At 45.6% G+C, this 23,464-nt stretch overlaps 4 protein-coding genes across 22 annotated transcripts in view; 1 reads left to right on the forward strand and 3 right to left on the reverse strand.

Moving 5' to 3' along the window:
- Nucleotides 1-46: 46 nt before the first annotated feature.
- Nucleotides 47-3,918, reverse strand: clec11a (C-type lectin domain containing 11A). Its single transcript, XM_048249925.1, has 4 exons — nt 2,632-3,918; nt 2,151-2,250; nt 1,367-1,558; nt 47-731 (listed from the first exon to the last, which is right to left on the reverse strand). The coding sequence occupies exons 1-4, from the start codon at nt 2,755-2,757 to the stop codon at nt 331-333; spliced, it is 819 nt and encodes a 272-aa protein (XP_048105882.1). The 5' UTR covers nt 2,758-3,918; the 3' UTR covers nt 47-330.
- Nucleotides 3,919-4,018: 100 nt separating this feature from the next.
- c8h1orf198 (chromosome 8 C1orf198 homolog) lies at nt 4,019-6,502 on the reverse strand. Its single transcript, XM_048249921.1, has 4 exons — nt 6,170-6,502; nt 5,825-5,875; nt 5,041-5,658; nt 4,019-4,681 (listed from the first exon to the last, which is right to left on the reverse strand). The coding sequence occupies exons 1-4, from the start codon at nt 6,476-6,478 to the stop codon at nt 4,628-4,630; spliced, it is 1,032 nt and encodes a 343-aa protein (XP_048105878.1). The 5' UTR covers nt 6,479-6,502; the 3' UTR covers nt 4,019-4,627.
- LOC125298949 (dual specificity protein phosphatase 23-like) lies at nt 6,462-19,930 on the forward strand. 3 transcript variants are annotated; one of them, XM_048249929.1, is made up of 3 exons: nt 6,462-7,506; nt 7,702-7,895; nt 19,845-19,930. In XM_048249929.1, the coding sequence occupies exons 1-2, from the start codon at nt 7,237-7,239 to the stop codon at nt 7,885-7,887; spliced, it is 456 nt and encodes a 151-aa protein (XP_048105886.1). In that variant the 5' UTR covers nt 6,462-7,236; the 3' UTR covers nt 7,888-7,895; nt 19,845-19,930. The 3 variants fall into 3 exon arrangements, with proteins under 3 accessions (XP_048105886.1, XP_048105885.1, XP_048105884.1); XM_048249928.1 differs by lacking the exon at nt 19,845-19,930 and adding an exon at nt 18,552-18,638; XM_048249927.1 differs by lacking the exon at nt 19,845-19,930 and having other exon boundaries at nt 7,702-8,019.
- Nucleotides 7,993-23,464, reverse strand: part of afdna (afadin, adherens junction formation factor a) — a 125,181-nt gene continuing 109,709 nt past the window's right edge. For 6 of the 17 annotated variants that reach the window (XM_048249905.1, XM_048249902.1, XM_048249907.1 and 3 more), the window contains 7 exons: nt 22,632-22,799; nt 21,121-22,305; nt 19,109-19,144; nt 16,891-17,025; nt 14,415-14,970; nt 11,028-11,106; nt 7,993-10,638 (listed from right to left, as the gene is read on the reverse strand). In XM_048249905.1, the coding sequence (XP_048105862.1) occupies nt 10,485-10,638; nt 11,028-11,106; nt 14,415-14,970; nt 16,891-17,025; nt 19,109-19,144; nt 21,121-22,305; nt 22,632-22,799 (2,313 nt within the window). In that variant the 3' untranslated portion in view covers nt 7,993-10,484. The remainder of the gene's footprint in view (nt 10,639-11,027; nt 11,107-14,414; nt 14,971-16,890; nt 17,026-19,108; nt 19,145-21,120; nt 22,306-22,631; nt 22,800-23,464) is intronic. The other 11 variants (XM_048249906.1, XM_048249918.1, XM_048249916.1 and 8 more) reach the window with 7 other exon arrangements.

Below are 23,464 nucleotides of genomic sequence, written 5' to 3' on the forward strand. Positions count from 1 at the left end.
ACATTTAGGCATACAATCATTCAGCTTCAACAAGGATAATGTTCAGAATATCAATCACTAATTGCACTATAATATGGAATTACTGTGCGTAATTCTTTTACAGTACAACGAGTGAAAAATAAATATGTTTTATAACACAAAACTCTGAGACATTTTATTCAGAGCATTCTACTCGGAAATAAATGTCCTTTTTAAAAAGCTACTTATTAAAACTAGTTGCTAAATAAAGGCTACATCTTCTGAAAACGTAATGCCAGAGTCCTACAGCGTCAAATACATTCCTACCGAAACGTTGTTGAAACGTTGGGAAAGGGTGTGAGAGTCTGTAGATCAGGCCTCGAACTCACAGAGGTAATACATGCGCCTGTCACAGTAATTATCCCACCAGTCTCCGTCGTCTGAAGACATGGCCACGCAGTTCTCCCGTTTCCCGCCGTCCGGCTGGCTGGACAGGAAATGCTTGCGCCACTGGAAGTAGGTGACGCGGGTCGTGTCCTCAAAGAGGTACAGGCCCTCCGAGCGGAGGTCGTTGATGCCCAGCCACACGGGCCAGTTCCCTGGCTGGAAGACGGCGCGGACGTACTCGGCCAGAGCCTCCTGCTCCTTGCGGTCGCGCGGCATGGCCATCCGACCGCCGCGTTCCAGGCACTTCTGGGCTGCGTCTGCGTACGTGGCGTACACGCGGTAAACCATGAAGCACTTGTAGCCCACACGTCGACCCTTCTGGCAGCCTGACGATGAGAACAAGACAGTTCCAGAAAAAAAAAAGACATTTTAAAGCTTTGGTGTTGCCAAATGGAGGTGATGGCAACATGACAGCCCACTTGATCTCTTGAACAGCTGACTTGGAAGGGAGGTTAGATGACCACCTGAGAATACTACGATCTGGAACAACTTAGTCATTTTAAAGGACTGCCATCACCCTGGCCATAACATTTTTCAATGGTTGCCCTCTGGAAAGCGGCTTCGATCACAAAAGGCCAGAACAGAAAGACTAAGAAGACGTTTTTTCCCCCAAGCCAACTTTTTTACATTTTATTTTATTTAATCCCCACTCCCCTTCTGTTTTCTATCTTCTTACTTTTCTATTATTAAACTTTGCACAGCTGGGAGTTGTAGTCGCCATCCCTATTTCACTGCTTTTCCCACAAGTTGTGCATGTGACATAAATTCTTGAATCTAATGATTGGTGAGCCATTATGTTGCATTACATGTACTAGAGTCCAAGGTTATATGGTCAGAAGTGTGTGGTTTTAGTCACATGCACCCGGCTACAGTATTCCGGTGTGCAAACACTGGTCATTTTTTTTCACTGCCTTCCGCCTTGTTTTCAATGTGTAATCAGTTAGTCAAGAGTTTTACAAACCTTCCAGACGTCCTATCTCCTTGCGGTTTTCCTTGCTGAATAGGGACACCTGTTGCAGGCTGTCCTCCATCTCAGTGAGCTTGTTGTCCAGCCTGGAGATCCTCTCCAGCAGCTGGGTCACTTTAACATCCAGGGTGTAGTGGCCAACATTTAGCCGGTGGATGGCCTGGTCCATGGCTGCTAGTCTTGTCACTGAGGAGAGGTACAGTCTGTTAACCAAAGGAGGATTGAAAAGGTCCCAAAGCACGACACTCATACTGTTTTTGACGAATAGCGTTCTCTGCAGTCAGACCTGGGGGAGCTCATCTGCACACCTTTCCCATGGGCACATTTCTTGTCATAAAGCCCATTAATTGTTATTATATTAAGGGATTTCCCCACCTTGTACTGACCTCAGTCAGCTCATCCACATGGTAATATAAATCAGGCTGTTTTGGAATTCATTCAAACACACTGTTTAGTCACAGCTTTACCACTCGTGACAGGATGCCTCTAAAAACAGGTGTTATGTTGCCTGGGTTCTACTCAATAAGATAATGATGAAAAGAAAAACAAGACATAAAACTGAGTGTTAAGCTCTACGAGTCATTAGATCATTTGATTCAGTGTGTTTGTACGTAATTCTTTGCCAGTAAAGTACAGCCTGCTTGAAAGGACTATTAATTACATGAATGCATGAGCCTTATTTTGGGGTATACAGCACAATAAATTGTTACTAGTACTTGAGGTGCAGTCTGTACATTTTGACCGATTGAGAAGTGCCAAGAAGGAGAGAGTCACTTACAGACATAATTGTAGTTATTGTCCATGTCTGACACCGGCGATGTGGGTTCTGGCTCAATGAGCATTCCATCTCCTCGCTCAGTCCTCTCTTCCTCATCATTCTGTGTGTGTGTGGGAAATCAAAGTACTCAACACATCTCACACACCGCTAGTCTGAGAAGAACCACATTGCTCACATGTACACAGCTACACTGGATGCCCTTTTAAACCACACAAGTCATAGAGTCTGACTGCAGAGTTAACATATTTATGTTCAGAGACTGACATGCTGCTGTTTCAAGGACACCTTTTTACTTTTAAATGCTTACTTACTTAAGCGTTGAAGCTGCACAGAGTAGGAGAAAAAGGACCACAGCACACATTTGCACGTTAGGCTTAGTACTGAATTAACAAATATTTTTGTTCCTCAAATTGCATATTAAGTCATTTGGATTGGTCTCTCTCTTACCTCTTTGTACTCAAAAACAAAGTTAAGATCACACCTGTATCAGTGTAGAGTTGCCAGAGTCCTTGGGCTGGGTTTTGCTGTCAGATTCTTGGCTTCCAGTCTCACCCGAGGAAAGCGAGGACAAGCACAAGATGGTCACAATAAATGCGACTATTTCCATTTTCCTTCAGATCCGTACGGTTTTGATCCTCAGACTCCCCTTATTGGTTTCCCCTGGCCAGCCCTCTTTCTCTTCCTCTCTCCCTCTCTCCTCCAGTTTTGTCCTGAGTGGGCCTAACCAACAACAGGAAATGGCTTTGTTTTCACTCCCACCTCCCACTTCCAAGCTTTTGTGTGAACACTTCACTTTTTGTCCACAGCTGTCAGAACAGCACACTCTTGCCGTATAGTCAGGTTTGTGCCATTAAGACTTAAGATTTCTTTTTATAGCCTAGTTAGTCAGACTTGTGTGACGCTATGTCTGTGGTAAACCCAGCATTCAGCAGGAAAGGGATTTGCAGTGAAACTGAACGAGGAGGTAAAATCAGAGAGCACATCCTTGTTAGCTGAAATCACTGCCGAGGGAAGGAATTCCCATTAAAGCACCACATGAATGCAACTTTCCACAAACCCACTGCGGGCTGGATGGGAATTAGGATATATGGGTGTGGCCTCTCAGCTCAAGGGATCCAGTGTGTTATGCAGTGTCAATGTTCCCAAAGTTTCTGCTGATGAATATGACTTGGAATCATGCTTCACATTCCTGAATGCAACTGTTAACGGCAAGGTTGGGATTTAACATAACTTCATAACATCATTCGCATGAATGTGCATGGACAGGGAGGAGACATCTCTCTTTCAGTAGAATAAGTCTTTAGAATCAACTTTGAACTTTTAATCCAAAAAGTAAAAATAAAAATGAAATAAAATAAATATACAGATGGATATTAAGTGATTACCAGTTTACCTGTCCCGTTGACAAAGGTGTATTTTAGTTTTAATGTAAACATTACCAAGATAGAATAGTGTCTGGACAAAAACGTCTTGCAACACCAATTACAGGGAACAGCTTACAGATGTTCCAAGAGAATCCCCAAAAGCTCTGGAGATGTACAGACCTGTTACTTTGTATTAATGCCACTGTGATCAGAGGTATGGTGCTGCCACACAGTGGAGAAGTCTGGAAACACAGTTTCCCCAGGAAAACAGCCAACTCAGACTCTCATTCAATACCACATTTTCCATCAACATTATTTTCAGAATAGGAAAGTAATTTCGTCCTTCCTCGGGCAAAGGGAGCTATTTTAACATCATGAAACATGCATGAATTACTGCTGATGACAAAAAAGAGTGCTAAAATGTTATACTGTCATAATTGGTACCTGGCTGCCACATAATGGTTCACACCAAAGTCCAAATAAAGTTGAGACAGACAAAGAAAGTGCTCTCACATTGATGATGTATTTGCATGATTCGTTTGAAAATGCATGAGTGTCATACCAAAAACAGCAAATGGGACATGAATAAAGTGTCAATACAAAAGATAAAATAACAACTATATACTCAAATCTAAGTGTACAATGGTAGTGTCAATCTAAAAAACGAGCAAGTCTTCTAATGCATCCACTTTACTATTACAATGTGCACTATCCAGGCTTTGCACTAGTATGAGGTCAGGGTATCAACAGTAATCAATTGTAACTTAGAGGGAAACGCAACACGTTTTACAAAATCACCTGATTTATTGCTTGCTTGGAGATAAATATTGTATGCATTCATCTACAATAGTCCATTTATTCCTAAATGCTTCATGTGCATGTCTAAACCAACAACAAATTGTACAATCTCATTTTATGTATGAACAAAAACATAGTAGTGACCAGTATGCAAACTGTCTAGTGTTACACTTGAGCAGTAATGGGAAAATATAAATGTCAGTGATAAATGCCATAAGCTACAGGAATAAATACTGAAGGCAAACGTAGTGCGTGTGATATTGAGTAGGTCCTTTCCTTTGGAACTGCGTCCAATGTCCTCAGCCCACGCCCATGTTACCAGTTGTCCAAAAAGTCAAAGCCTGTCTTCACCATGTTGCCACCCGTTAACTGAAAATGTAAAAAAGAGAAGGTTTAGAGTTCTGTCCTAAACAAGTATAGTCCAACGTATCTAAATCAGTAAAAGATGTTATTAAAACATGTTCAATGTTATGTTGGTCATCATCACTGCACTACTTACTATAATTCATAGAAGGTGTGCTGTGTGTTTCAACAAATAGCAAAACATGAATGTGTTTGATAGCACCACTGTGTGTCCAAAGAGGTGGACTACCATGTAATGGTGTCAACACAAAGACCTCTACATTACACATTGATACCAAGCGCATCTTGTGGTCCAATAATGTGCCAACCCGACAACAACTACCAATAAGCAGTCAGAAATTAACAGCGTCAATAGAAAGACTCACCTGAGAGAATGTCGGGCTGGATCCCAGGGAGGTATCAATCTTCTCTTCCTCCCTAGCAGTGCTGCTATGGCCTGCAGAAGGCTTTAAGGCCAAGCCTGGGCTAAACACATCATCCAGGGGGCTCACCGAGGGAAGGGTGCTCTGGGCACGCTCCCAACCAGCCACCGAGGATGGCACACTGGCTGGAGTGGCTGGCAGCACACTGATGGCCGCGGGGGGCGCGATGACAGCGGCCGGGGTAACACTAACGGGTATGGGAGGAGGGGGCGCTGGGGGTCTGGGAGCCCTCTGTTTGGTAGGCCGTGGCGGGTCTTCGGCCTCCGTGCGAAGGTATGACGGAAGGGGTTTCTCCCCTTTCTCCATGGACTTGATCTGGCTTGGGGTGAGGGACTGGAAGTCAGACTTCTCCCCCTCGAGCCGGGATCTCTCCAAACTGATCTTCCAGAAGGAGGACTCTTCTTCTCGTCGTCCTGACGTGTCATTATTTGAACTCTTGCTGCTTGGAGCCACTTTGGTCATCTGGTTGTTCTGGGCAGGTTTGCTTGGCTTTGGATCAGCTACAGAGGATGAAATACTTTGCTCTGGCGCACCAGAAGTGAGGCTGAATTCAAGCTGACTCTGTAAAAATGACATGCACAAATACATTACAGAATTTAAAAGTGACAGGCTGACTTATAGACATTATCACGACACAAATGAAATGATGAATGTGTAGCCTACTGAAGTTCTAGATAAACTTACCAAACTAGAATTCTACACATCCTATTTAGATGGTTAGACCTACCTTTGTTTCCCAGGAAAAGGGTGCTGAATGTTCATCTTGCCAAGTAATATCCTAAGATAAAATACATTGGCAACGATTCAGTAAGACAACAAGTTTTCGTTAGCTAAGCCGTAACGCAGCTGCAAAAACAACAAAGTATTTTTTGAAAAACAAACAAAAAACACAAATGTCGTCTGCTGCAGCTCAGTAGGCTACGTCAGACTGTTTTGAGGCCGAAAATCATCTCGGCTCGGCTAAGCATCGTTAACTAGCTTGCTAGCTAACATCTTTAGCCGTTGGATGTCGTCTGTAACTGATGTGAGTGGCTGTACATTGACATGACAGAAGCGTCAAGTCTTCACTTACCTCTTCTCCAAAGTGTACAATCTTTTGGCCTGTCTGAATGAGGAGTTTTGGATAACAAACAACTTCTTCACGGTCCACCCTGTGCATTCCATATCGGGCTCTGATATGGGGATCCATCATTACATTGTCGATGGCCGAGTCTTGTTCAGTCGGAGTCATGTTATCCCAGGCAGATCCATATTTCTCTTTAATTTTCTCTCTCTCCTGCATTATCTTGTTGGCCATAGAATTGATGGAGGAGAAATAGGCCAACTTTTTATCCTCCATACTCGCATCTCTCGCAGCCCCGACCATCGTCGTGGCGGCCATTTTCTGAACAGCTGAAAACAGTCCGCTGTGACGTACGCATAGTTCGGGAAACAGGTAAAGCTAGTGTCAGCGGAGTGGCACTGTAGGCCTACAGAGCTGGTAGAACACTATTTTCTATATTTCTGTTCTCATTTCACGGATTCTGTCTATGAGGCTTCTACGGAGCGATCAAATGTGAACATGTCTAGATGTAGGCAAACAACCTAGGCCTACATAGTTAAAGGCACACTATGCAGGTTTTTTTTTTAGCTTAATTTACCTTCATTTAACAGCTTCAGAGTCATTGGAATGGTGACTTTAAATATGACTTTTTTCGGGTTGAATGGTGGCCGTGTCGCTTCCCCCTAGCGCCTGTGAGCGGAAAAACCAGCCTTGCACTGGGCCGGCGGCCTCAGTGTTAGGAAGTATACCGAGTGTAACGAATTGCTTTAGTGCATTCAAATACACATACACGCCAGGCACCGGCTAGAAAAAGGTAGCGATGGTGTTTCTCAGACATTCGTCATGACAGAGCCGGCGAAAAAGAAGCAAAAACTGAGAAAACGGTAAGGAAATTGCCAATACTGCATAGTTTACCTTTAAGTGACCTCCATGACATCTGACATGCCCATTTAAAAAAAAAAAACAGACAAATCATGAACTGTGACTAGATGAAGAGGACGGCCCGCCACACCCGTGTTATGTATGAGTTCAAGTAGGTCCGTGCGTGTCGCGTTTAAACGATACACATCGTGTACCTTGGTTACAGTATCGACACAATGGCGACTGCTGCTCCACCAAACTTCTCCTGGGTCGAGCCGAAAAAGGTGGCCGGCCTGGCATATCCATGTGCCACGGGTCACTATCAATTTCTTTTCGATAGTGGGATTCAACATCTAGTTTGCTTATGTGAATCACTTCCACCTCACCACGACAGTTGCCCTGGACTCCAAGTGCATCATATTGGCATTGTGGACTTCACACCGCCCAGTTTCGAACAGATAAAAATGTTTCTATCCATTGTTGAAGAGGCAAATTCAAAAGATCAGGTAAGATTTACCGTGCTTGGCCTACCTGTTGGATTGGCTGCTCAGCTTTCATAATAGCTTCTAGGTAGAAACTGGTCATTCTTTAGACTTTTGGCTAACTTGACGGCCTTTGGCATTGCGGATTTTAAACCAAATATGAATGTTATTGCCTGATATGGTTAGAAAATATGTTCATTGAATTACTGTACATTGTAGGGTGTGGGTGTCCATTGTATGCATGGCCACGGACGGACAGGGACCATGCTGGCATGCTACTTGGTGGAGAAGAGGAAACTATCTGGAGAGGAAGCAATAAAGGAAATCAGAAGAATACGCCCTGGTTCCATTGAAACCAGAGATCAGGAGAAGGCTGTGCGGGACTTTCATCAGAATATGCAATAATTTACCAGGTGATTGCAGGCAGAGAAGTAGGCTAGCCAGTTCCTTTTAGCCTAGAATATACATTTTTAGACATTGTGTCAATTCAGGCAAAAAGGAAAAGAAAAAAAAAGAGAAGAGGTGTATTAGACTTTATTAAAAGTAAGGTAGGCTACAGTTTGAATACAGAGGGATAGGCACAGTTAGTCCTTATATCCACATGGTCTCACATTATCAACCACAAATGTCTTGAAACAGTAGTTTAATCTTAGGATTTTCTTTTAGCAGTCTGGAATTGTTGGAAGATTAGGGGAAAGCAGCTTTGAATCAGATTTGTAAGAATAGGTGGTTCACTCAGTGTCCTCTTCATTTGTAACAATCAGGTCTACTGTGACCTGAAAAATAGCTGGTAAAAAATAAAAATGTCAAAAAAATATACCTTTCTCTGCAAATGCAGCCAACATTTAACAAACTAATCAATCAGCAAAGGCAGCAGGGTGTCTGCTCTGATCCAGCATCTTTACATTAAATCCTGTCTCCACGTGAAATCACTTCAGTTATCTTTATTACAGTGGAGTCCCCGATCGCCATTATCCATGTCTGTCGACCACTGACTTTGCAGCAATATATTCTTCTTGAGCAACATTCCCTTTGAAAAGGTCATTACTGGACAGATAAAAGGATACATATTATTTAGGAAGACCAAAGCAACACCATTTCCACAAACAATTCTCATACACAAGAGAAAATAACCCCAATGTAATTCACTTTTTATTTTGAAAAATATAAGACATTGTGTGTTGCAACCACAGACATGTTTGTAACTCCTTTAGAGTCAAAACTTGGTAAGTGTAAAGATCCAATGCTCATTTTGACTGATTACTTAAACCGATGCTGACATAACTGGCTATATAACAGTGGCAACTTGTTCCAAGGCTAAATATGTGAAAAATAATACTTTGTATAATTCTATACAAATTGTACAGACAATTCCATGTTTTTTGTAAAATCTGTATTTATTTGATTTACAAAAGCCTAACATGAAACAACCAATAAAATGAAACCAAATAAACCTGTAACCTAAAATGAAAAACATGTGTTTACATGTCAGTTTACATTTTCTGAGCAGAAAAGGGGGATATTGACACTAGAGCCTTATAGATAATTAATTAAAATGTACAAAGTAAAGTCAGGTCTTCTTTGATCTCTTGAAAATTATTTACACAACATGTTCAGTAAGTCTAGACATTTGTGAACGGAGAGATGCAGGTGTATCTGGAGACGCAACACAAATTAATCCTGCATCAACTGTTTACCTCCAATACTGCGGAGTAAGGAACCTAAAACAATGAAAAAACACACCTCACTGGAATTAGGCATGTTCAGTTAAAAAAAAAAAATAGTAGGGGAAAAAAGAAACCAGTACGATTCAAATGTTTCCTTTTCATCGTTTCAATTAAAACAGATTTTCATAAATAGGAAAACAAATCTATTGCATGACGATCAAATAAATATTTTCTACGCAAATGTTACATTCCTACATTTAGTGTTTGTTATTTAAATTTGAAATGAAATAATTTCCCATTCTTGACTCATCATTGTCATACTGGTCATTTTTACACCAGTTGATCACACTGCCACTCAACTACGCAAATATCCATTCAAATCAAACAAGAGTTCAAAAAAAAGAAAAAAAAAAACTGCAAAGAGAGGTCACAGGAAAAAATGACCACTAAAATATCAAACTTTGGGGCAAAAAATGGCAAATTTTCAGACGGTGAAGAAAAACCTGAAAGATACATGTTGCCTGTCTAAATGTTCTTGCAGGAATGTTTAATGTTTCATTTCCAATGAGTACAAACTGCTCAGAGGCATTGAGATGACAGTATTTTTTTCCGAAGAGTAATGCTCTAGAGAACGCCCTTGTTAGCTTGCAATGGAATTGATGAAAACAGGTTTTACAGTGTAGCTATACAAACAGGTGGAACCTTCAGTGAAACGGTCCCTCGTGATACCTGCATTAGTGGTGAAATGGAATGGGCGGTGGCGTTCTGTCTGGATGATGACTAATTCCCATCATATAACAAATTCTAAATCTGAAAGCAGAGTACGCTCACAGAGTATAGGGCAGCGTTAATAACAGTAAAAGGTTGGTCGAGTTTGAATACTTATTTTCATGGAAAACATAAAAATAAGTGGGAAATACGCAATGCAGAGAAGAGCATAAAACACCATAAAATATCCCACATTACTGTATACTAATAAAAAAAAAACATAAAAATGACAAAATAATGCATCTTTTCCCCCCAAAAGTCATTGAAACCAAAATATAACCCCCTTCATGTGATTGAAAATTTCTCAATAAAATAATTAAAACATTTTACAGTGCTTTTTCAATAATAATCTTTGAATCTTTAGAGGGGAAATTACGCAGTATCGTCTCTCTTATTGCAATGACGTATCTAAATAGTATTTAATGGTCCAGTTACTCTCTTAAAACCAAAAACAAAACAAAAAAAAAGATTTGAAGAAGGAAAACAAGGTAATTGGGAAACTCAAACTAGATTCCCAGTACTACGACCAGGTACTGGCATTCGTGTTTCCCTAACTAAGGCTCCAGTCTACTTTGTGTTCAGTTCATTCTCCAGCTCCATTAGTTTCCGTGAGGCCTTGACCTTGTTGGACACCTCCTTTCCCTGGGAGAATAGACGCTGGCGTTCCTTAAAGGTGAGGCTCTCGGGGTTACCTGCGATCGTGTTGTCCTGCTCTGGCACACTGTAACAACAACACTGTGCTTGAGTGGAGGGACAATTCAACCTTTTGCGGGTTACTTACTAGCTACAAACACAATTCTCTTCAAAAATGTGGAACCACGCTGAAAATGATACATTTTCCAGGAAATCACACATTTTATCTGGTAAATAAATGTATTACAATAAAATTAGCATTTAAAATAGGTGCATGGGTCTGACTTGTAGAGCTTACCAATTTAAAGAGTAACTTAGGAACGTAATCAAGATGGGCCGTTAATACATTTAACACTTCAACCGCTTGGACACTGAGATAACTTTTAGTCATTCAATCCATCTGAAATGTGTCAGGCAATTGCCAGACTGAGATGCATTCTTCATTAGTAGAATCTCATCACATACATACACGCTCACCTTTTAATCCATTTTTCCTTGTAAACTTCTCCCGATCCTACAAGCCCTGTTGTGTTTCCAGTGTACGAATTAAATCCTGCTACAATGTTTCAATGGTGAAAAATAAAGAATGCAAAGTCAACATTATGAATCAATGCAAAAGTTCCCTTCAACAGCTGGCACAATAAATCTCTCAAGACACTGCAAAAGCTGCTGGGTCGAACACCATAATGAAGGCCTACAATATAAGGAAATAGCTGGTTTCAATATGCCACATTCAATGAAAATGGTTAGCATCTGTACTGCTGGAAACTTATCTATAGTAAAACAAGGCCATTCATTCCTATTTAAGTATGGCCAAATATGATGTAGCTTCCAGCAACTTTTTGTAGTATCTTAAGATGACAATTTTTATTATTTTAATCCAGACCGCAAGAAGCTGAGCAGCAAGAGTAGTTGTATTAGTGTTATAGGCATTCTGAGGCATGTCTGAAGCAGGGTCTGTTGCACAAGTGTGGACCATCAAGGGTGGAGGTCAAGAGGCTCTCTTCAGCCAAGCAGCTTCTGGTTAATTTTGAGCCATGAAAAGCTCAATGCAACATATTTACTACTCTCTTAACCTTAATCTCAAGCTCAACTCTTAAGTTCCAATAGGGAATTTTAAATGACTAACTTTATCCAGTTAGGTTCCAAATTTGGTTTGGCCCTGGTGTCTCAAATGTCCACAAAGCCATATTCTGACCTTTCTGTGAGCGGTCCCTGACCTCCATCCCTCACAGTACCCCAAATAAGCATTTAACCGAGGCTCATATGTCCATGTGTCTGTCAGCTAAAGGACCGTTCGTCCTGCACTACAACCTTCTAGAATCTCTTAAAATTAGTTGTGGTTGTCTATTATATTACATAGCAATTTTCAAGGGAGTGATTAGCACAACTAGAATCCAAATGCATGTGTTTTGGGAAGGTGTGTCTTCATTTCCCAAACAATGAAGAATGAATTGGGAGGGACGGGGCAGACACAAAACACATTGCCAAGTGTGAACCCAGAAGAGCACTTCGATGGCAGAGAAAGCAGAGGATTTCAGGAGCAAAGGCTCAGTGCTAAAAACAGACTCATGGCTCCAGTGCTAAAAACACTCATGGCTTCTCTCTAAAACAGACCTTGGCCGTTCCAACATCTGCTCCTAGAGGGAAAAACCACACGTTGAGAAAACGGAAAGCAAACACCGCCCAAGAGCACAAAAGCCGCTCTTTTAGGGATTTTAAATCTCATTCGTCGAGCCAGATGTAAGCTTATACTTGAGTCTTTATTGTGATGAGGAAATAAAAAAGGGAGACTAAAGTTTGAGCCAAGGATAGTATTTGTTTAAAATAAATCGAGATTGTTACAAAAACACATTTTTCTGTTGGTCTAAAATCTTCTGTGATATTCCTCTGAGATAAAGCCAGGCACAGAATTCTGAGGGCTCGACTCATTTCCAAACCCTGAATAATGTTCTAGAGGCTTTGCTTTGGGCTCTGCTGCCACCAGTGAAGTGCTCTCCTTTGGTGTGAAACTGGTATTAAGTGGCCACGGCCTCAGGTCAGTGAGTCACCTGAGGCCCCAGCCCCATGTTCAGTGGAGGGTGTGTGTGTGTGTGTGTGGAAGAGGTAAATTGAGGCAGCTGCATGTGATGGAGCAACAGACATAACAAACAAAATGGAGACAAAACAGCCAACAAGCTCACAGACAGACACAAGACTCAGACAGGATCAGGAGGCAGCATGTCTTAAGCCACACAGAAGCCCACATAATCTCTTGAATATACAAATGACTAACAGGTGCCCAACTAGTGGGTGGTGGCTCCCCACAATATATTTCAGTGAGACTGTGTGTGTTAAGATGGCTGCAGACAAAGGAGAATGAGCTCATGAAAGGGGAAAAAGGCAGAAAAGCAAAGGCAGTAAATAGCAATGGATTTTGTTGCATCAACTGAAATTAGTGGTCATTTAAAGCAAGGGGGGGGGGGGGGGGGGGGGTGCATAGCATTTAAGCGGATTGGCCTATTTGTTTAATTTAAACTCCAGCAGGAGCGCCAAGGTTAGTGATTGGTCCCTCAATCAGAATGATGAATAATGCAACTCAGGTCAAAACTGGTCTGGCAGTCAGGGGAGGGGGCACCTGTGCAGGTGTGACATGCAGGTGGAGGATGCAGTGAGCCACACTGGAGGGTCAAACAGACTCGGCATTGACTGGGTTGCATTACTGGCGTTCATTTGTGTATGGCTATTTCACGTTCTAAATGAGTGCTTCTTAATTAGACTCTCATCCTCAATTAAAGTGAATTTATATCTACAACCTAAATTATGGAATGTTAAAGTGACAAATAAAACAAGGAAATAGGCTGGCAACAGGCCAACCAATTAAATTAAATTATATGATTTATAATTAAATACGGCCATAGTTCTTTCAGTTGGAAAAGAACAATTAACCACCACTCATTAATGTCCCACTAGAGGGCAATAGAGACCTTTAAAAGTAAGTTAACAAAATGTCAGCATATATAATGTATTTTAAATTACAGTGACCACTGAAAACTTCTTAACAATATTGTTTCCAACAGATTAAAAGTAATGAGAGTTTCCTACATGAAAAGTTCTTAAAATATCATCCAACTATATGACTGGGCCCTTTGAAACAGCCACAAACAAGTAGGACACCCCATTCTTTTCAGATCAGTTTCCCTTTTCTGGTGCCAAGTGAGACTAGTACTGAGGAAGAGTCATTGCTCTAGGACCACCACCATGAGTGACAACAAGCATAGCCACCAGGCCTGGGAGCTGAGGCGGGGGCCAACCCACACATAGCGAGACAGACAGGGGCAGGGTGGCAACACCAACAGTACTTTGATTGAACGTCTTGGATGCTTGGGAGTGATCGATCACAGTTTTTTTTAAATTATTTTGATTTGCTTTTTTTGTGGTGAGGAGTGAGTGAATAATCAATTGCTTTTACGCACAGTGGGGTGATTTTACAAGGAGAGGAATCAAAGACAGAAGATAATTACGTGGGGAGAATTTCAGGGGAGGGACAAAAAATTACAGACGGACATAAAACTAAAAACACAACACTACAGAGATGGGGAAAAATAGAGGACAGACAAAAATCAAGGGAGATTGGATTGACTGATTGATTGACAGGCTACTTTACAGATCTACGGACTATGTAGAGGGAAGGATGGGAAAATAGTGAGAGGGGTGGGGAGGAGCGGGAATGAGGCCACCCCTCTCAGCTGAAACGACTGAATCAAACAACACAAAAATCGACACAAAAATTATCCGTGTAAAAATAAACGAGAGAATGAGGAGGAGTGAATAGGGTGGGGGGGGGGGGTTACTCCTCTCTCCTCTTTCGTTTTGCGGCTCTACCTTTAGAATTGGATGGTGGAATGAAGTTGGGTTTGGTGGAAGGGAGTGGAGGGGCGTGGCCTGCCCGGCCAGTAGTACTGTTGGCATTGTCAGCAGGCAGGTGGAACTGACTGGACAGAAAGATCCCGTCGGACATTGGGCGGGGCTTTCGCGCAAGGGGCGGCGGCTGTGGCTTATGCGCGGCGGGTGGGAGGTCGCCGTATGACTTCCGGGTCGCGGAAAGCTTAACCTGACCTGCTAGGCCAGCATCCTCATCCTCATCCTCCTCATCATTGTACGAGACAAACTTGGCAGTGTACAGGGTGTCGGGGGAGGCGACCTGGGTTTTGAGGTAAGAGGTGTTTCTCTGGGGGGGGGGTGGTGGAGCACTGCTGTTGCTGTGGTTAGTGTTGGCTGTGTTGGCGGGAGAGGCGGGAGGGGGGGGCTGGTAGTCCTTGGGGAGGGGCGGTCTGTACAGACCAGGCTCATCGGGGGTCAGCAGCTTGCGCTCGGCCTCTTCATGTTGCCGACGCCTCTCCGCCTCCAGGCGGTTATAGTACTCTTCCTCCTGTCTCCTCTGGTGGAAGGGGGAACAGCTGGTTAGAGAGAACTAGCCAAGTGGCCAACTATGGCCACACTACTAGGAGGTTAGCAAGTGATCTATCTATAGCTACAAGATTAGTGGACAGGGCCCATTTCTGGTGCCAGTAGATTGCTACACCATAAGGCCAGGCTACCCTTTGCTACTTTGTTTCAGTGTCAGTGCTTGTGTGGTGGTTTCATCATTGGAGACTGGTCTGATGATGTAGGATGTATGGGTTGAAAAGCAGCAGTGTTCCTGAATGCCATGTCTGTATAGTTGGGCAGGGATTGTCAGGGGAATGCTATACACCTTGGACAATGTACTATAGTGTTGGGGGCTGGGGGGTGCTAGATATGGGGTTATGCGGGGGGATAAACTGTTAAACTGAGAACAATCCATCTCTGGTTGGGCTGGGGGCCTCTTTTCTCTAGGAATGGGGGCTTTTTGTGGACTCTCTTTGGGAGAAATCTTCATGGGGCCATCAGGGCCTTGGCTTGATTATGCTCAGAGTATCCATAAACCCTGTGTGGGGTTCTGGGTGGTTAAGGGAAGGGGGGGATGCCAGTAATGAAATAAATGGTGGTGGTGGGGCACTGATGAAGATGTGTTTGCTATGGCCCAAGCCATAGCCAGGATGGTAAGGAGGTAGGGACAGGGCCATAAAACTGATCAAAGCAATGCCTGTAAGGAATGATGACCATAAAACAAACCTGAAACTGAAATGACATTGATGTGACTCATGCTTTTCCGTGTAGTAAGGAGGGGGGGGGAGGCGTACTCATCACACACAAGGAATGGGACACATTTTCAAGACATGCAGTTGGACATATGCATCAGTGGGACGTCGAATTACCAGTGGTCTGAAAAATGACTCACAGGACACTTTGACAACACCAGCGAAACAGATCTGAGATGACAACACACTGAAAACAATGGAGGTTGGGTGTGTCGAGACTTGAACAAAGAATGGAATGACCAACCACTGGTTCAGACCACTGGTGATTCAATCGTCCCCATCCACAACCTCAAATAACCAACTTCAACCAAGGACATGTAAACAATACGATTCTTTGTAAATACTGCTCCACTGACATTCAACATCTCTTCATTCCTCTTTTGTTCACAAAGGTTCTGTCAGCTATTGTCTGTCAAAATCCCTCACACACAGTAATGCAAAGGTTGCTCCCTGTAAATGATGACCACTACTGCAGATGACTTGGGTGAGCAGGATGGCCTTCCACGTTTTTTGCTCCTCTCACACAAGCCATCGTTGCATGAGAGTCGTCTACAGTGTTGACCAGGACTATATAACCTTAGGAAATCTAAGCGTTAAACACAGAGTCATAACAACGGCCTTCTATTTTCTGGCTGCCTGAGTTATGACGTGTGGTTTCTGGCTGGTCTTAGCATGGCATTATGCTGTCTAAAGCCGGTAAGATTGTTTTCTCTCGGTCTCCACAACAGACGACAAAGGTCTCCAGGCTGTTTGGGTTGATGACAGTTGGCTTGACAGATACTTGTCATGAATACGGCCACAAAGCTCGCTCTGTGAAGTAAAATCATGCTGTTGAACATCCTGTAAATAGACCTTTTTTTTTTTTTTAATCCCATACGCTTTTTGTAGTTTTCTGACAACATAGTCTGCTTACACTTACACAACAAAATGAGCCATTTGTGTAGCTTAAAATATTCCTGCAATGGTGGTCCTTCCAAGCACAGTTGTTCAGAAGTCGTTTTAAGCGTTGCGTTCATTTGTGCTACCAAAACATTTATGTACCTCAAAATCGCCAGCTAATCAGCTAGTTTAAATAAACAGGTAAAAAACGTATTGAATGACATTCAGGTTTTTTCTGTATCGGCGCGTCTGAGCTTGGGCGCTCCTTGCTCCGGGACTAGACTAGCAGACGGGTGTACCTTCTCCTCAGTCTCGCGCCGGGCCCTCTCCTCCTCCCGCCAGCGTCTCTCCTCCTCCTGCTTGGCCCGGTCCTCAGCCTCTCGCTTGCGGATCTCCTCCAGCTGCTGCTTTCTCCTCCGCTCCTCGTCCTGCAACTGTGGGGCGCCACCAAACACAGAACACGTTAACAGCTGCTTGGGGGGGTTCTGTGTTTTTGCCCCCAAAATGCACACCACAGTAATAAGTCGGCACAACGCAACACCACAAAACACCACAAATGAGTGCAATGATGCGGCACGGACGGACATCAAAACTGACGGTACTGAATACTGAAGACTTGTGAGTGATGATGTTGCTGATAAATTTCCCAAAAACAATACATTTAAAATAAACAGCTTGACTGGGGTCTGTTACAAGTTTGTTCTAGTAAGCCGTGACTAATTTTATACACGCTTCAGTTCTCCTAAAAAATTGACCAAATATAGTCTTTGGACAAATATAGCTCCCACATTGTGCCCAATTTGGTAGTGAATGACTTCAACCACCACATCTTTACTACACTGGTCTATATATGGAGGTCTAACCCAACAGCAATTTAACGCCAAGCCACAAGGGCAAATTCAATTAGCCTTTTCGTGCAAACAACTGCTGAGTATATGAACAGCAAGCTGTACAGCAGCATATCACAGAATAGGGTTCAGTGGGCAGAACAAACTTGCTGCACGTTGAATTTGTGGTTCAGTCCAATTCAATATAAGTGCTGAAACCCCAGGAGGGACCCTGCCTGTACACGAAGGATGATTCAGAGGTAATGGACATCTGGAGCGTCCATGCAGGTGCCAGAACTACTCGAGGCTCAAGGTCAGCTGCAGATTCAATAAACTAGCCGTGTAATAGATGTGCTGGGACGATGCCCTTTAATGATGATGAGGCCTTTTGCAGGGGACATTACAGGTAAAACGTGTGCTTGTACACCTATTAAAGTTTTTTTTTTTTTTTTGTCGTTCCTTTTCATTCCAAGTGCATTTTTGGTTAGCCCCTGGGTTAAGAGAGGCAATGTGTAGTGCAGACAGACGGCCAAAAAGAGAACCACAGCAGAAAGAGAAATGAAAGGCATCCACATCCACACATGCAGACAGACGAGGAGAGAGAGAGAGAGAGAGACACGGGCTGTGCAAACATTAGAAGAGCAGAGATCACAATCCAGCAATGAAACAAAACAGGTCACCCGACTCCCGACTCAGACCAGGTAGTGGACCAGTGTTCTTAAAACGTTCGTCGAAACAAACGCAAGAAACACAAAACCGGCTACGACTAAATGCAGGTCAACAAAATGACACAAGACAGGCTCAAACACTGGTACGGCACGCAGAGGAGACAAACAGCCCAAATGAGCACCCCCACATCATGATGATGAAGATGATGATGATGACTGATGGGAAAGGGCCCCGGTTCGGGCGGGCGGGCGGGCAGGGGTCACTGTTAGGAAGAGCCCCAGGTCATGCACAGGGACCCTTCCTGGTGTCCTGCATTCACTTTACTGACCAGCTGTGTGGACACACTGCACAGGTGCTTCTCTGACTGGCGTATTTGTTGGGTTATGTCTATATTTTAAACTGCTAGAAGGCTGCATTTCTGTTTAGGATTAATATATTTATTTTTTCAATCTGTTGTTTTAAAGATGCTGTAAGCCATACTGGTACATTTCCCCCAGAGAATGCCTCCGCTGGAGGCTGTATGAAAACTATTTGGATGTTCATCTCTTCAGAGGTTTCCTGATTGGTTAAGACAGCTGGATTCTGCTGACAATTTAATTGCAGATACAGTTGCATCAGGAACATATCAGAGACTTCATAGAGGTAGCTAGCTGAACTAAACAAACATATCACATCTTACAGCGACTTTAAGTACAGACACTAAGGATGTGAACGTTGTTGAAGCGACTAAAGCATGTTTTCCACAGCAGTGGTTCAGTAGTGAAGGAAGGCCATCACAGCCAATGCACATCAATGCACATCTCCCAAGATGCTTTGCCCAAAAGCTGCAGCCCCCCCTCCCCCTCCCCCTCTCGCCAGCCCATCCTATCCCCTGCAACCTCCCCACAGACCCAAGAGCACCAGAGGTGGGGCGGTGATGTGAGTGGAGGAAGAGGAGGGGGGGGGGGGTGAGAAAATGAGCGTCAGGAGGAAGTCACAGGTGGAGCCTCAAACAGGAAGTGTTTGAGCGTAAAGAACGTACCAAGTCTAGAACAGAGATTGCTGGGACAGCAGTCTGCTGCGGGAAAGAAAGAAAGAAAGAAAGAAAGAAAGAAACCAACAGAGAGAGAGGGGGGGAGGGAGGGAGGAGAAAATAAACAGAAGAGGGGGGTGATTTAGGGCAGGAGGAAACAGAAGAGGGAAGAGGGGGGTGATTTAGGGCAGGAGGAAACAGAAGAGGGAAGAGGGGGGGTGATTTAGGGCAGGAGGAAACAGAAGAAATAAAAGAAATAGAAAAAAAAGGAGAAGGAGGAGGAAGACGAGGGAGGGGGGAAAAAAAGATAAAAGTGAAAACATTGCTTGGGCTCGGACGCAGTGATGTGCTGCCAGGAACATTCCGGAGCAGCATGGGATTGATTAGCGTCTGTGGCCCACAGCCCCCCCAACACCCCAACCCAACCCAGCCTAGACCCCCACCACCACCACCTAGAGAGGAGCACTGGCAAAGAGCTGGAGAGACATGAGGTTTAACCAGGAATCTCCACTTCATTCCATAGAGCCCCCCCACCTGCACCGCTAACACAATGTTTTTGTTCATGAAACACCCTCCCTGTCTGACATTCGACCAGACAATCCACGCGTCCAGAGAGCGCTGACCTGATACCATATAAGGCACCTTCCTGCTAAGTGCTTACTTGATTTTTAATAGGACAAGCTCATCAGGGTTTGCAAGCCAATCATTTAATTTTTGCTTGTTTTTTCTCTTCTGCACTGCACAGGCAATAAAGTGTTGGTCATCTAAAACCGCCATCTGCGCTCCAAGGGAGGTGGACGACTTCGCTTCTCTCACAGAGTGAAAGGAAATTGGAGCAAGGACTTGAGTCATGACCCGAATGCAGTGGATCTAGTCAAACTCATTCAGTTTCATGTCATCTATTGATTTTTAAACAAAAATGGAGCTGTTTAACTTTAGGTGAGCTTGAATACAAGCATATCGAGGATTATCAAAAACAGACTCTTGTCTTTTTGTGGGGAAGAACGGCACCGATCTGTATTTGTTAAGCTTCCACAGGCTTGTGTGGTGATGCATGTGGCTTTTGGACGTGTTGCAACCCTCCCGTTCCACCCTGCCATTCCAGCAGCGAGAGAGAGAGAGAGAGAGAGAGAGAGAGGGAGAGAGAGCGCACGCGCAGCAGAGCAAAAGCGATGACATAAGCATGGTGCAGGTGCATATTGCAAAAACATTCATTTGGAAAACAAAAAAAGAGGGGAGGGGGGGGGGACTCAACCGTCCAGATGCTGGAGAGACATCCTCCAAAGGAATTTCTCCAGCCTGTCGTGTTGCTCACCACTGAGAAACTTCCCCCTGCTCCTCGTGAGCGTTCCTGCCCTTGTCCGCGACCTTGGCCTTGTGCAGGCACTCCCTGCCCTCTGTTAAGGCCCTCTCTCCTCGCACTTCCTGACCCGTCGCTGGGAGTACCAACTCTTGTAAATGTTATCTAACTTCCCTCTTGCATTTCTGTGCTGTTCTAAGGGTGTGTGATTTAGGGGTTGTTGCCAAGTCTCCGGTATGCAGTTGTGCTAGGTGGTGTCCAACCCTGGCAGCGATCATTTGTGCCGTACTGTTGTTGTGTTGTTGTTGTTGCCGCCATTATTTCTTTTTTCATTACGCGTTTCTCTGGAATTTGGAAAGACGTCCTTGAGGAGGAACATAGAGCAGTTAACGACACAAAGCTGCACGCTAGCTAAGCATAGCAACCCAACACAGCCTGGGCGATGGTTGTAAGCTGACATCTACAGCATCAGAGTCATTTCAGGACATACACTGAAAATCAATCAAATACAGTTGAAATTCTCACACAACCTGAATGGGTTATTGCATTTGACCTCAATTATATATATAAAAAACAATTGTTAAAATACCATTAAGATCCTGAAATGACTAAAATTTGCATCAACGCCAACTCAAACCCTGATCAAGGGGTCTGGACTGGAATTGAGGCAACTCATCTGGCCACCCAAATGACCCCCCCCCCCCCTGTCTGACCAGCTCACCCGCGCTCGCTTCTCGGCCTCCAGCCTCTGCATGATGAGGGTGGTGTCCACATCCTCGTCGTCGTCCTCCTCGTCGTCGTCCTCGTCGTCGCTCTGCTTGGACTCCTGCAGCCGCTTCTGAAACTGCCACTCCAGCATGAGCTTGCGCAGGCGGTCGCTCTCCTCGGCCGTGCGCTCGGGCTTGGCCTGTAGGTCCTGGATCTCCCTGTCCAGCAGGTCCACGATCTGCAGCTGCTGCTGCTTCTCCAGCTTCTCGCGGGCGTCGCGCTTCCAGGGGTCGGGCGAGAGCGAGTCGCTGGCGGCGGCCAGCTCGTCCTTCCTGATGGTGATGTACTGGAGGTCGCGCCGCTCGATGGTGCGCGGCTGCTGCTGCGGTAGGAGCTCGCGGATCACCGTGTCCCCGCTGGGCGGCGGAGGGGCCCCTGGGCCCGACATGCCACGCGGCAGGCTGGACAGCTTCTCGGGCCGGACCGGGGGCGCGGGAGCCGGCGTGGGCTGGGGCTGGGGGGGCATGTAGGGCTGCTGCTGCTGCTGCGGGGGCATCTGCGGGGGCATGTGCAGGGGCCCAGGGCCGCCCGGCGGGGGCATGCTGTGGGGGTGGTGGTGGTGCGGCGGCGGCATGTGGGGCAGGGTGCCGTGCTGGCCGTGCGCCGGGCCCGGGCCAGGTGCGGTGCGGATCTGGCCCAGCTTCCGCTCCTGCTCCCGCCTCTTCCTCTCGCGCTCCTCCTCCAGCCGCGCCTTCTCCTTCTCGTACCAGCGCTGCTGCTCCTCGCGTTTCTTGCGGTCAGCGGCGGCGGCCGCCTGCTGATGCTGTTGCTGGGAGACGGGCGGCGGGGGCAGCGGAATCTCGGGCTGGGGCTCGTAGTCGTAGTGGGCCGGCGGAGGCGGCGGTGGGGGGGGCAGGTCGGTGCGCGTGGACTGGCCGTGGGGGGGACCGGGCGGTGGGGGGTTGGGCCCTGGGGTCTTCCAGCGGCCCGGCCCGCTCTTGTGGTTGCCGGGGCCCTTGCCGCCCGAGCCGACGGAGGCGTTGGAGTAGTTGAGCTGCTCCTGGCTGGACGTGCTGGACTCCAGGGACGAGGACACCTGCTGGTTCCAGTGCTCGCCGCTGCCGCGCTGGTACTCCTGCTGCTGCTGCAGGTAGCCGCCCGGCACGTCACACAGCTCCTCCTGAGAGTGGGCCACTCTCTGTGTGGTCGCAGAGCAGAGCACAACACACACACACACACGCGCGAGTGCACACACACACACGCGCGAGCGCGCACACACACACACACACACACACACAACACACACAACACACACAACACACACAACACACACAACACACAAAAAGAGAATGGAGGGAGACAGTTGGTCAATACTTGGCCCATTAGAAATGGCACATATCTTCCTCCACCTTCTTATAAACTCACACATGCACAGTGTGTCCTGTCTCTGTTCCACGCTGGCGGTCATGGAAAACATCAGGACTACCAATGATCTCTCTCTCACAGACACACACACACACACACCTGCATGGACATGTTGTTGTTGTGATGGACCTCCATCGGGGGCCTGTCCTCGCTGGGCGAAGGCCCCACCCGGTCCTGAGATTTGGAGGCTGGGAATGTGAAGTACTCTCTGGGGTACGTCTGGGTGGGGATGGGGTAGGCCTCGGGACGAGGGGGAGACGGCTCCTCCTGCAGCCGAAGGAGGCAAAGGGGTTAGGGGCAGGCAGGCAGATGAAGGCCAGACGTGCGGTGTAGAAAGGGTGCAGAGAGAACAAAGCAAATGACAATAGAATACTTTAATTACACAATCACTGTAGCCCTGCTCAGTGTTTCTGATATATCTCAACCCAGGAAGTGTTGTGTAAGCATTCTGGGATTCCCTTCAGCCAAACACAACTGTGGCAAAAAAAAAAAAAAAACGGCAACTATTTAACTCGGCGGTGACATGTATGCTTCCAGGCCCCAGATTCGATTCCACGAGTGCTGCCTGACACGCTCCGCTAACAGCATGCCAATATAAACACAGGCTTCAGTGCTCACAAGAAGAAACGTGCAACACTAGGCTACGCATGCATGCTCCTCCTGAAGGCATTCCTCATAACATGCGCGGCACACAACCCCTCTAGCCCCGTAAGTAACACCCCCCCCCCCCACCCAGCCCCCCAGGGGACATTAAGGCCCAGCAGAGCCACTGTCTCCCCTTGACCACACAAGCCCGAGTAGGGGCCTCCAGACGGCTAGCATCTGTGACGCTGGGTCGTTGTGGTCAAGGAGTTCTGGACTGTTTTGACTGTGTGCAGATGAACGAGGAGAGCTTGCAGTGGGATCAGCCAATCAGAGGTAGAGGTCTGCAG

This window comes from Alosa alosa, chromosome 8 (assembly GCF_017589495.1).
Source record: "Alosa alosa isolate M-15738 ecotype Scorff River chromosome 8, AALO_Geno_1.1, whole genome shotgun sequence".
Taxonomy (NCBI): domain Eukaryota; kingdom Metazoa; phylum Chordata; class Actinopteri; order Clupeiformes; family Clupeidae; genus Alosa; species Alosa alosa.